This window comes from Brassica rapa, chromosome A01, assembly GCF_000309985.2.
Source record: "Brassica rapa cultivar Chiifu-401-42 chromosome A01, CAAS_Brap_v3.01, whole genome shotgun sequence".
NCBI lineage: Eukaryota > Viridiplantae > Streptophyta > Magnoliopsida > Brassicales > Brassicaceae > Brassica > Brassica rapa.
The window spans coordinates 11,612,700-11,626,979 of record NC_024795.2 but is presented as its reverse complement, the minus strand read 5'-3'; the positions used below and the strand labels follow the sequence as shown (position 1 = coordinate 11,626,979).

The window sequence follows — 14,280 nt, the reverse complement described above, 5'->3', positions numbered from 1 at the left end:
TAAGTAAATATTATAAATATATAAATATACGAATTATATATACAATAATAAGTACATGCACAATTTTTAAAAAATGGAAAGAGTACATTAAATATTAAACATCTATCTTAAAATGTAAAATATAGATATTAAGTAAATAAAAAGTATAAGAAAAAGAAATACACAACTTAAAAACAATGGAAAAAGTATATTAAGATTTAAACATCTATCTTAAAATATAAAATATAGATATTACACAAATAGAAAGTATAAGAAAAGAAAATACACAATTTAAAAATTGGAAAAAGTACATTAGTATTTAAACATCTATCTTAAAATGTAAATCTATCTTAAATTATAAAATTATTAGTAAATAGAAAGTATAAGAAATAGAAATACACAATATAAAGAAAAATAAATAATAAGTAAATATATATTATAAGAAAATACCCAATTTAAAAAATGGAAAATTACATTAAGATTTAAAAATATATCTTAAAATTTAAAATATAGATATTACGTAAATAGAAAGTATAACAAATGGAAATATACAATTTAAAAAAAAAGAGAAAATGTACATTAAGATTTAAACATCTATATTAAAATATAAAATAAAGATATTAAGTAAATAAAAAGTACAAGAAATGGAAATACATATACAGGAAAATAAATAATAAGTAAATAATATAAATATATAATATATGAATTATATATATAATAATAAGTAAATACACATTTTTTAAAAAAAATGGAAAAAGTTCATTAAGCATTAAACATCTATCTTAAAATATAAAATATATGATAAAAGTAAATACACAATTTAAAAAAAAAATGGAAAAAGTACATTAAGATTTAAATATCTATTTTAAAATATAAAATATAGATATTACGTAAATAAAAAATATAAGAAATGGAAATAAACATTTTAAAAAATGGAAAAAGTACATTAAGATTTAAACATCGATCTTAAAATGTACATCTATCTTAAAATGGTAGTAAATTATATAAAAATGGAAATACCACATTTAACAAAAAAAAATAAAAATGTATAGTTTTACATCAAGAAAGTCCCTATAAAACTCATTATTCCATCAACATCAACCTCACACTATCAAGAAAAACTTCAAAGCACTCGAGCAAAAAAATGGTTCCACCATCAACTCTTGCCGTCCCAAAAACCTTTAATGACCTTGAAAGAGATTTTTTATAACAACGAACTTTTTGTTAGGTGGATTCATTGTTGGGAAACCCGCAACTTTCAAAAACCAAACTTATTCATGGGAATTGAATTGCTTTTCATAGACTCAAAGGTATTCTTACAAATTTAATATTCGTACTAACTCTTTCATGATCAAACCATTACAGTTAATAATCATTCAAACGTTTATCCCGAAACACTTCCTTCCTCGCCAAATCAGGTATTGGTTCATGTTGGTTTAGTATTGTTTTTGGTTTATTAACCAGTTTAGGATGGTCCTATTGTAAATATAATTTAAGTTGGTTTAGCATATATTATGCTTAAAATAACTTATATTAAATAAATAGTAATATTATGCTTAAAATATAATTTTAGAGAGTTTTCAAATATAGTTTACAGAACATTATAGGTGATGAATTTAATTTATTAAATTCGTTTATTACTTAAAACTAAGTTTTTTAAAAATATACTGAGTTATAAATATGAGTACAACATGAAGACAAAAATATAAATATTTGATTTTCAAGATAAGAAATTCAGCTTTTATTCAGTTACTCAATATATAATATCTTAATTTTTTTTAAATATACATAATTTATATATATAAATTAATCTTCCAAACTTAAACTAATATATTATATATGAATAATGTTTTTAAATAAAAATAATTTCTGATTTAAAAAAAATAAAAACAACAAATGGTTATTTTCAAATAATGGATGTAATTTACATTATACTATCATTTAACAAGTATTAGATACTTTTTGATATATCATTATTTTCTATTTCCAGAAAACAATAAATTGTTAAACATCAATATCATCTAGGTTAAGTATACGAACAACACAAATTCAAACATCACAAAAAATATTTACATAAACATTATAATACAATAATTTAATCAAAAAATACAATTAAAAAAAACAATATTCAAAAGAATAGTTATATACTTAATATTTGAAAATCAAAGATATTTTTGCTAAAATTTTACTTACCTGGCCAAGGAGATCGTCCATCTTTTTACGGATCGATAGATTGTTGAGCATGTGGTCGAACCGAAAATACTCTGCAGTTTAATTAAATATCTAAAACATTTATTCAAATACTCAACAAATAGTTTTGCTAAATATGATAACTAGATAGCCAACAAAATTACAAAAAAATATTTAAACAGTACAAAATATGTTACTTTAACGTGTTAAAATTTAAAAATAAATTTTAATTATGACATGCATCTCAACATTTATATAAATATATATCATAACCTAAATATAAATAATTTAACAACTTAAATTAGAAAAAAAATAAAAATTCCGGGCGTAGCCCGGGTTAATCCCTAGTTTGTATGAAACCTCAGTTTTCTGCAAAAGATATTATTTTTCATTTTTTTTTCATCTGAATCAAGGCGAAAAGAAATAACCTCATCTTAGGTAAATATGAGCCCATGAAACACCATTGTAAGTGTCAACATTTTATATGAAAATTAAAAATAAAAATATATATACTACAAAATATTTTATTTTCTTTTGGTGTTGCCACCTCACTATCCATAAGCATACCATATCATTTAATAATAAATTCAATAATTTAGATATATGTAAATTATTCTATAAAAGACAAATGATAATTTGTCATATTCTATATCCTCAAACTAAGCACAGTACAGTATAATCTGGTACAAAAGCACAATACAAATGCCTATTACAAATGTGTACCGATATCCGCTGAGGACACGACAAACTTCATCTTGTCTTCCAATTGCAGCCCAAAAATGGTTGCACACCTTACTCATAGATATCCAACAGCTCGTAAGAGCATTTCTCTGTGCTATTTATGTTGGTCTCGTCGAATATCTCTGCCGCTAGCTTCATTGAACTTCTTATCACACAATTAAGATGGAAACGTCATGCATTTGGCATGACATTCTATATACTTCAAGAAAACACTCCACTATCACCACTTTGTACGTTTTGTGGTACTCCTGACTTTGAGATCCGCCCATGTGTGAATTCATTTGGGTTCATCTTTATCTTCTTGCCGTGAGCTAACTAACGAAGCATGTACGCCATTATGTGATGTGGGCAATAGGATTCACAACTGTAGCAATTTCTTCATCCTTTGAGTGAATAATACCACTATCCCAAATCACTATGTCCTTCCTAGAAATTGATATGAATTGATACCCATAATGCTAACCAATGATTGTTTTTGATGTGTAATGGTGCATATATATTATCCACCTACAGTCCCCATATCTTTTTATGCAATAGGCTAGCTCGTCACATGTGTAGTGTTATAAGGCTCCAAGAGGGAGTTGTTTATCTGAGCAGTCAAGAATGAGAGAAGAGTTCAGAAACTCTAAGTACTTCGCTGTCCACACTCGACCAAACAAAGCATCGAGCAGGCAAATTCTGTCCTTCTTAAACTATTCTGGTGCTTTAAAAATTGAAGCTTTAAGGATTAGTTCCAGCAACCATGTCATTCACAGAATTAGACAAGTTTAAGTCAGAGAGAAGACTAGCACAAAGAAAAGTCTACATTCCATGTTATGCAGCCATTGTTGAGGAGTTAGTAGTATGTAGTACCAAAAACTTCCATGTTACATTTCAAATCATGAGTTTTTTTACTAAACATTTATGTTAGTTTTGATTTAATTGAATATATGATTTTTTTTTAGATTTCAAATAAAATTTGAGGCATCCATTTAGGAAAATCCTCCATTGTTAATGTGTACAAAATAGCATTATATATGGATCTCTCAAAAGAGTTTCATGATATTGATTGTTGACAAAACGAAATAGAGCTTCTTTCAAAGAAAACAGGTTGTTCAAATAAAATGAAACAATTAATGTGATTCTACCAAGATATATTGTTCAATTAGTATTCCATCTTTTTAGTAATCCTCAAATCGTAATGACTAAACAACTCAGAAACTTATACAAGTTGGTGACCGTAAGAACTTCATTAACCCACTCCAACTTACCACAAATCTCACCTTCAAGGCGCTTCTCAAATGCGATTCTCGCACACCAAATTCTCCTTTTCCGCTCTGCCTTGTATTCCTCAGTCCTGGGACCCAAATAACTAATAGTTTCCCACCATGGTTAACAATTTGAACAAGACACCGCCCTGCTAAGCCATCCTCGCTTTTATGCAATACTTCCATATCCGAACCCTTGACCTCTCTCCACTCTCTACTCTTAGTGTCATACCACCTGCAATAACCAGAGTTCGTAAAACAAAACATTACATCCTTTATTGCACACCAAACATCTATATGTCCATAACACTTGTGCGTTCCCACAACTTCCCATGTCCCTTCTTTTGGGTCATAAGCAAAGTTCTCCTCCTCAGCAATTACGTATATCTTTCCTCTAAACACATTGGCTAGAAACCAGTTGCCACGAAACTCAGTAGCTCCATGGCTCAGCAAGGGACACCAAGTTTGAGTCTTTATGTCTAAAACGCATACGCAGCCTCACGGGCCACCAACATGTTTGGACCGTCACGCCACGTGTGACTCCGACAATCAAAGATACGAACACGTGAAGATAGCGGCCCCTTGTAGGGTCCACCGATTAAGTAGATGTCCGAACCAACAGCTACGGTGGAAAAATATGGTACGTGTTGAAGATGGTGACAGGAAGGTATCGGAACCAAGGAATAGTCTTCAAGAATCTCATCGTCTTCAGCTAGGGTTTCATCGGCAGGTTTCATCCAAAGAGTAAACCATTTGGGATGTGGGATATTTGGCAAGTCCTCTAAGCAAAAATAGAGGCATGGTTCGGTGGTTTCGATGTGAGAACGCGTAGTGTAGAGTTCGGGAGAAGAGAGGAGAAAGAGGAATCTCTTGGAGACTAGAGAGAGATCGGGGTAATTCCACTTGGAGAGACGGGCAAGTATGGTCTCTATGATATCGTCTGGGAGTGATGAAAACGACAGTGGTTGAGGCTTAGGCTTCGTCTCTTTCTGATTTGGTTTAGCTTCTTTAGGGATTATGGTTGGCAGAAGATGGAGTTGACGCTAGTGCTGGCAGAGGAATAGTTTAGGTCTAGGGTATTAACAAGATTGCTTTCCTTTCGCTTTTATTTATAGCTAGTAATACACGTGTTAAAATATAGGAAATCAGCGCTGTATTTGAACTAAACATTTTAAAATGACACCATTATTGACTTTAGAAGGGGATAAAAAAGAAAATAAGAAAGAAATCATTGTAACGCTCCTCAACCAAGTACGAAATCGATGTGATCTACAGATATTTGCTTTCATATAGAAGAGTTATTTATTTAGTATTTTTATGTAAATATACTTTAACTAATTAAATTTAAAAGGATATGAGGAATAAACAATGAAAATCAAAGTACGGAATTTGTATATCTAAGCTTTTTTCGATATAAGAGTTGTTTTTTATGTATAATCTGCAATAAAAAAAATATTGTAAAATTATTTTAATATAGCTAAATTAGTTTAATTTAGAAAAGGGGTACAAGGAAAAACAAAGAAAATAGATGTAACACACCTAAACTCAGTATAAACATTAACTAGATTTATGGGAATGGTTTGTGGATCCCTCCCCGTCTGTTATCTTTGTGTTCCTCTTTCCTCTAGTAAGCTAACCCTCGCAAGTTGTGAACACCTAATGCATCACATCAAGAAAAGATTCTCATCCTGGTCAATCAAAACTCTAGCTTTTGCTGGGACACTTTTACTTATAAAAACAGTCATTCGTTAAATTACAAAAAAAAAAAAAAAAACAGTCATTCGTATTACTAAACGTTTTGGTGTTATGAATTCATTCTACCAAAGTCAAAATAAACGCTCTCTATAGTGTTTTCCTCTGGAAGGTAACATTAATAATCAGCAAGAGCGGTCTTCACACGACGTGAGTTCAAACACCTTGATCTTGGGATTAAAGAATAGAGCTTTGTGATCAGGGACTATTAGAAGATGAGCTCAAAGAGTTTGTTACGATTCCAAAGAGTAAAATGTATAAGCTCATAACTGTTTACAGAGTCTTGTACCTATATTTATACTACCGGTTTACATACATTAACCACCGGTTTAATCCTAATGACTCAATACCAACTTTATATTCTAATACCCTCCCCTCAAGATGGAGTACACAAACTGTGGAGACCAATCTTGCTAATCAAACTTCGAAACAGAGCAGGTTGAACAGCTTTTGTGAAGATGTCAGCTAGCTGCAGCTCTGATCGTACATGAAGAGTCTTTAAGAAGCCACTTTGTAACCGTTCCCGCACAACATGACAGTCAATCTCAACATGCTTAGTCCGTTCATGGTATACCGGATTAGAAGCGATGTAGAGAGCTGACTGATTGTCACAGAAATGTGTCGCAGGAGCAATAACATCACAATGCATCTCATGTAAGATCGTGGTCAACCAAATAAGCTCACAGGTAGCATCGGCCATTGCGCGATACTCCGCTTCAGAACTACTCCGAGAGACTGTGGGCTGCTTCTTTGACCGCCACGAGACGAGAGAATCACCAAGGAAAACACAATATCCCGTGATCGACTGTCGTGAGTCTGGACATGCTGCCCAATCCGCATCAGAGTAAGCAGTTAACCGCAAAGGCGATGAAGCAGAATAGAACAGACCCTGACCGGGATCATTCTTCAGATACCTCAACACTCGATATGCAGCTTGAAGATGAACATCAGTCGGTTTAGACATAAACTGACTCAGCTTGTGTACTGCATACGTAATGTCAGGACGTGTATGGATAAGGTATAACATCCGTCCCACAAGGCGTCGATAAACCGATGCATCAGGAAGTGCTGTACCTGAAGAAGCAGACATCTTTAGGTTTGGTTCCATGGGAACAGATAGAGGTTTGCAACCAAGATAACCAGCTTCCTCTAGCAGTTCAAGGGTGTATTTCCGCTGATTTAAGGAAATACCAGTGTGATTGCGAGCAATCTCAAAGCCAAGAAAGTACTTCGCCGGGCCAAGATCACGAAGCTTGAAAGCAGCCTTCAACACATCTTTAAAAGTAGTAATCGCACTATCACTGTTACCAACTTTCAATATGTCATCGACATAGACCAGAACTGCCAAGTAGATACCTTCCCCATGTTTGATGAATAAGGAGTGATCAGAATGAGTCTGTAGAAAACCATCTCCAAGAATCACTTGAGAAAGCTTCAGATTCCATTGGCGGGAAGCTTGTTTAAGACCATATAGAGATTTCTGGAGTTTACAGACAGAATTGGGAGGAACCTTCTTGCCTGTTAGTTCTTCATAACCTTCAGGTAGACGCATGTAAATTTCCTCGTCAAGATCACCGTTGAGGAACGCATTGCTTATGTCTAATTGCGAGATAGACCAGTTCCTGGCAGCAGCAACGCTCAACAACAGACGTAGAGTACCAATCTTTGCAACAGGAGAGAATGTATCCAAGTAGTCGAGACCTTCCAACTGAGTATATCCTTTCGCAACCACTCGTGATTTACTTCTCTCAATGGTACCGTCTGGATTATACTTGTAGGTATGAATCCATGTACAACCAACAGGATGTTTGTCTTGAGGCAATGGACAAACAGACCAAGTACCAGCATCTTCAAGTGAACACATTTCAGATTTCATGGAACGTTTAAAATCTTCAGATTGAACAGCCTCAGCAAAGGTTTTGGGAAGCTTATGTGAAGAAATGGAAAGGATAAATTGCTTGTGAGCAGGGTCAAACTTATCATAAGACAAGAAGGCAGATATAGGGTAAGAGGTGGTGTGTTTAGGGTGAAGTGGGGGAGCAGGTAAATGGTTCAAGAGATAGCAATGGTATTTATCAAGATAGGAAGGTGCCCTTGTCTGCCGTTTTGACCTTGTTTCATTTACAGATGATCCTACATTTGTATCTGTCATACGTGTCTCTGATGGTACTAAAGGCACAGAAGTATGCGAAGGAAATGCAGGACTAGACAATGATGCATCAGAGGAAGTTATCGGAACAGAATCATCGACAAAGACAGAAGAAGGAACATCAGATCCTAAGTCAAAGAAAGCAGGAAATGAAGAATCTGGAACTGGAAGAGGAAGAACATCTTGATCAAAAAACGTTTGTTCACGAGTGAAAGAAGTAGATTCCTTGACAAAAGGAAAAATGTTTTCATGAAAAACAACGTTTCGTGATATAGAAATTGTGTTAGTATCTAACTCCAAAACTTTGTACCCTTTATGACCATGAGGATAACCAAGAAACACACATAAAGAAGCTCTAGGAGAAAATTTATTCCTATCTTTCTGTAAAGTGGAAGTGTAACACAAGCACCCAAAAACTCGAAGATGATCATAAGTAGGTTGTTGTTTAACTAGAAGTTCGTAAGGAGATTTATTATCAAGAAGAGGAGATGGTGTTCTATTAATCAAATATATTGCAGTTTGTATGCATTCTCCCCAATAGATCAATGGGACCTTAGATTGAAAAAGAAGTGCTCTAGCTACATTCAAAATGTGTTGATGTTTTCTCTCCACTACAGAATTTTGTTGAGGTGTGTAAGGACATGAGAAAAAGTGTTCTATTCCATGTTCTTTAAGCAATGAAGTAAAAGCAAGTTCAGGAGCATTGTCAGATCTAATTGCCTTAACACTAGACTTATATTGAGTTTGAACAAAACGCAAGAACTCAGGAAACAAAGTAGTAACAGAGCTTTTATTTTTAAGAAGATATATCCATGTTACTCTTGTACAATCATCAACCAAAGTGAAAAAATATTTGTATCCATCATGAGTTGGAGTCTGGAAAGGACCCCAAACATCAAGATGAATCAAATCAAAAGGTAATTTTGACATATGCGGATTAGAAGGAAATGACATTCTCTTTTGTTTAGCTAAAGGACAAATGTGACAGACACTAGATGAATCTACTTTGTCATGATGAATTCGAAGAAGCTTGGAAAGAACTTGAATTTTGTTATAAGAAGGGTGACCGAGCCTTTGATGCCAAACGTCTGATGAAATTTGAAAAACCGAGCTAGTTGTAGATGATGCTATGAAATCCGAAGAAGATGGAGCCTCTAGGACATACAGATTGTTGTGGAGGTTACCCTTCCCAATCGTGAAGCCTGGAGTATGCCCCTGGTTATGAAATGGATTGTCAGGAAATATGTAGCATGAATTAGACGAGAAAAGAACCGATATTGTACTATTCCTAGTTAAGGCACTAATGCTGAGAAGATGAAACTTGAACTCAGGAATGTACAGAACATTAGTGAGAGTTAGCCTACTCGAAATAACTATCGTGCCAGAAGTGATAACAGGGATCCTAGTACCATCAGGAAGAATGACAAATGTATCACTAATGGATTTAGTTGTGAGAAACAAGGTCAAATCAGCACAGACATGGCAGCTCGCACCAGTATCAATAATCCAAGACTGGTTTTCAAAAGTAAGGCCGTTCTTCATTCCCGCAGAAACGAAATGAGAAGAAAGAATAGTACCTGAAAGAGGAATATCCGAAGGTGTATGAGGGATAAGATGGGGCTGTGGTTTAGACGTTGAAGCTGTTCCATCTGAGAGACAAATCGTACTTCCAGAAATCTGAGAAAAACGGTCTTGAAGTGTAGGCGTAGTAACACTCAAGCCATTGATTAGCTGAGTTACTTGTTCTGAAGTCACTGTCCCGAGACACACACCTTGTTGATTGTGCATGGAGATACTACCATTGTCTTGAATCATCATGTTAGCAACATTTTCTTTACGAGGAGGCCACTGTTGAGTGAACTTTGAAGATTCTGCAGACTGATGAGCAGGCAACGTCTTCGAGTTGTTGTGGTTTCTGTAGCCTTGAGGATAGCCGTGCAGCTTGTAACATTTTTGAACCGTGTGACCCGCAATACCACAATGAGAACAAATGGGACGACTTTTGTTTCGATTGTACCCATTCGCATAAGCAGCAACATAAGTATTATCAGGAGCTGGACTCTGAGTCACTTGAAAGGCCACTGTACTCGTACTCTTCAGAGATCTCTGCCTTTCTTCCTGTGATATCAAATTGATGACTTTAGAGATGTTCGGCTTTGGTTCCATCATAAGAATTTGTCCTTGTGTTGTAGTGAATGTATCATTCAACCCGGTGAGAAACTTCAACACTCTATCTTGTTCTTCGCGTTGAACAATCCTCTTCATACTAGGACAATCTGCTCGACTACAACAACAAGTATACGGACTCTCATGATTCTTTAGCTCCTCCCACAACTGCTTCAATTTGGTGTAGTAATCACTGACACTCTGAGAATCTTGAACTTCAGCATAAATCTGTTGCTTTATCTCAGCATTACGCGGGCCATCACTCTGCTTGAACTGATCATGAATATCAAGCCACATCTGGCGAGCAGTGTCAAGATACATGATGCTCTTAGCGATCGATTTCTCCACTGCATTAACAATCCAAGTGGAAACAATATTGTTGCATCTCGACCACGAACCAAAATCAGGATGAGTCGAAGATAATTCCGGATATGTTCCATCAACAAACACTGCCTTATTCCGAGCACCTAAAGCCATAAGCATTGATCTACGCCAAGTATTGAAGTTGCCTATGCCAGCTAATTTCTCAGAAACAAGAGATATACCCGCATGATCCGCAGTATGAACGTATAACGGATTGGAGTTAGGATCTTGAAGAGAAGCAGTCGCATCTGTGCGAGCCGGCGGCGTCTGGGAATTCAACGGCGAGGTGTTATTGTTGACAGCATTCACATATGAAGGAGGCATGATTCGAATGAAGAAAGAAGATCGACGAAGATCGTAATCAACAAACGTAAGCAAGAAAGTGATGGTGTTATTGAAAACACAAATCAAAGGTCAATGAAAAGAAAGAAGAAGCGCAATCACCACCGAAACAAAGTGATAGATCGCAAACAGATCCAGAGCCAACGATTCAACGAAGATGATGAAAGAAATCGATTGACTCATGGAGAAGATGAAATTTAGCTCGATCAAAACAGAATCGCAGCTGAAAGAAGAGTTTCGCAGGAATTTTCCCGAGGAAACGTGAGTTTCACCGCTCTGATACCATATTAGAAGATGAGCTCAAAGAGTTTGTTACGATTCCAAAGAGTAAAATGTATAAGCTCATAACTGTTTACAGAGTCTTGTACCTATATTTATACTACCGGTTTATATACATTAACCACCGGTTTAATCCTAATGACTCAATACCAACTTTATATTCTAATAGGGACTTACAGTATAGGCTTCAAGGGAATGGTCAAGTACCAGGTTTCGATACTAGTTCAAAAAAGCAGCGATGGCACTAAGGTTGGGGATGGGGCTGTGTCATCTTCATCAGATGTCGATACAATAGAGTGTAGGAACTGTAAGCATTTTATTTCAAGCAGGAGTATCGCGTTGCACGAGGTGTATGGTAGTAGACACACCGTTGTTTGTAATCATCTCGTATGCGGCAGAATCGTTCTAAGTGGCGAGGAGGCGAAAAACTTGTTGCATTGTGAAAAATGTGTTAAGCATTGCAGCCAACAGCTAGAGAAGGAGAAACACTTGAAAGTCTTCCATGAACCACTCAGCTGTGGTTTGCGGATAGTGCTTGAAAAAGAACAGATATTGATGCTTATATGAAACTGTCATTGTTCTCTCATGACCTGGTGTTGTGTTGTTTCAAATTGTTTTTTAACAAGAGATCGTGTTTTTGTTGCAGTTTCAACATCAAGAAAGAACCAAGAGATAGTCCTCTTCGCCTAATCGCGTACAGGTTCCGTGGAGATATGGTGGAAGCGGGTAACTCTGCAGCAGATGTTAGAGACAGGATGAGAGAGATCTCTGAACATGAGAGTACGTACTTGTGGTTCATGGCAACCGGCAAGGGTAGCTAATTGATATGGAAGTAAAAGTTGTTTTAAATGTTGAAATTGTTAGTTGGTTGAACAGAGAAGCATATCCATTTATAAGCAATATGTACTATTTGCGACATTTAAGATTCTTGAAAGTCAATATCGGAAATAAAATGTACCTTTCATCTTATGATTCTTATGGATGAGTAGAGCCCATGAAACCTCAAAATGTTCAATCTTTTATTTACGAAATATGTCCAAAATTGATACAACAACCAAAAGTATAGAGATATAAGACAATGATGCTTGGTCTGTAATGTTTATTACAGTGGGTCATGAGTCATGACAATGATTGATTCCATTGAGAGACCAACTTGCTTGGTGAGAGTTTCTTGATAATATCTCTTTTCTTTCTCAGTCCAATTTTGTTGTGTGGTTGAAAATTGAGAATTGTGGAGAAGCTTTTGTACTTACTTTGCAAGTTACCAAAAAGAAGTTTAGACAAGAAAAAAAAAATCAAAAGAAAATAATAAAATATAAAATTTGCCTTCAATTAGTAGTTTAGCTTTTGACCACGCATTCCTCCATGATGGGATATCTACACTGGTTTCCATTAATTTAGCAATTAGCTTTGACTTTTAACCTAAAAATGCTATTTCTTCGTTTTATTCAAGTGGATCCAGATATTTCTTCCTAAAATGAGTAAATGTGTATCTAATTAATGATTATATTTCCCTAACCTTTGTAATTACTCCAAACATCTTTAAATAGTAGTGGCATAGTTAGGCCTAGGCATAGTTAATCATAATAGTATATTTTTGTCAACAATAAGAATCGTAAACTTAATCGGAGTCGGACCAAGTTAGTGGTATAATATTTAGGGAAAAAATAACAGTTAAAATTTAAAACCAAACATTACGTACTACTTTAATTTGCTGGTCTTCGGGTTGTTTGTACGAAATATTTGCGTTAAGTTCAAAAATTTTATATATATCTTACATCTTTGAAATTCTTTCAAAGCAAACTGTGAATATATGGTTATAGACTATTCCAGTGATAGCGAAACCAAAAAGAGTGTTACAGAAAAATAAGAGACTATTCCAGTGATAGTAGTAAGAAAAACCACCTTTTATCAAAACTTAGTTTACCAAATTGGAACAAGGGTGGTAATATTAGCAACAAATTAATATATACAACTGGACAAGTAAATATGTTTTGGTATTGTAGTTAAAAATGAATTGGCAGTGCTCTCTTTTAAGAGTTACCGTATGACGTTTGTACATATTAATAGTTAAGAACATTAGCTGTACCCTTCTAAAGTTTATAGAGAATGGGACCTAGAGAATACGTACAAAAGTATGTAAAACTAATCGATATTTTTGCACAATAATTCTAATTTTTACAAAGTAGTTTTGGCAAAATGCGCCATATAACTATTAAACGGGAATGCGGTTTGGGTTTTGCCATAAAGTTTGTCTGAAATTGTTCACATAACTGTTTACTGTAAAGTTTATGGACCCACCATGTAAAACAGTTTGTAGTGTAAACAAAGTTTACATATCCTTTTTGGTAATGAGATTATATTGAAACTAAAAGTGTTTTTAATAATGACTATAACTTTAAATTTAATTAAAGATTAAATGTTGCATTTTAATAGCTATTGAAAGTGTAAGTTAACCATCTACATATATTTTCTTTGTAAAAATTACTAGATTTCATCTGTGCTTTTAAAATATAAAATTATTTGGACAATTCTCTTAAATAGACATTTTTAAGTTTTTGTCATAAAATAGACCTAAAAAACTAAAATAACCAAAATAGCATTTTTTATTTTAAAAACTTTTTTTTGTTTTTCCTAAACCCTAAACTCCACCCCTTTAACTCTAAACTCTAATGTCTAGATTAATTAACCCTAGGGGTATAAGTGTATATTTATTTCTTTTGATAAAGCATTTAAGTCTATTTTAGTCATTTTTATTTTAAGGTCTATATTTACTTCTTTAACTCTAAACTCTAATGTCTAGATTAATTAACCCTAGGGGTATAAGTGTATATTTAATTCTTTTGATAAAACATTTAAGTCTATTTTAGTCATTTTTATTTTAAGGTCTATATTTGTGACAAAAACTTTTTAGGTATATCCTAGAAAATTTCTCTTATTATTTTTCATCCATAATTAATTTAATAAAAATCAAAATATTTTTTAGTTTTAGTTATAATTTATATTTTTAAACTGTTTAGATTTTAATTATTTCAAGACTAAACTGAATTAGTATTTAGAACTATTTAATAA

General features: G+C 34.0%; 1 protein-coding gene across 1 annotated transcript; it reads right to left on the bottom strand.

The window, feature by feature from the left end:
- Positions 1–2,961: 2,961 nt before the first annotated feature.
- LOC103871214 (F-box/kelch-repeat protein At5g39560-like) lies at positions 2,962–4,894 on the bottom strand. Its single transcript, XM_009149446.1, has 4 exons — positions 4,650–4,894; positions 4,444–4,602; positions 4,161–4,392; positions 2,962–3,042 (listed from the first exon to the last, which is right to left on the bottom strand). The coding sequence occupies exons 1-4, from the start codon at positions 4,892–4,894 to the stop codon at positions 2,962–2,964; spliced, it is 717 nt and encodes a 238-aa protein (XP_009147694.1).
- Between the last annotated feature and the right edge of the window lie 9,386 nt (positions 4,895–14,280).

Coding starts and splice junctions, on each gene's coding strand:
- LOC103871214 (XM_009149446.1), bottom strand. CDS start 4,894: ATGAAACCTGCCGATGAAACCCTAGCTGAAGACGATGAGATTCTTGAA. Junction 4,393..4,443: donor TATGGACATATAGATGTTTG/GTGTGCAATAAA, acceptor TGGTTATTGCAG/GTGGTATGACACTAAGAGTA. Junction 3,043..4,160: donor CCTTGAAGGTGAGATTTGTG/GTAAGTTGGAGT, acceptor AGTTCAATGAAG/CTAGCGGCAGAGATATTCGA.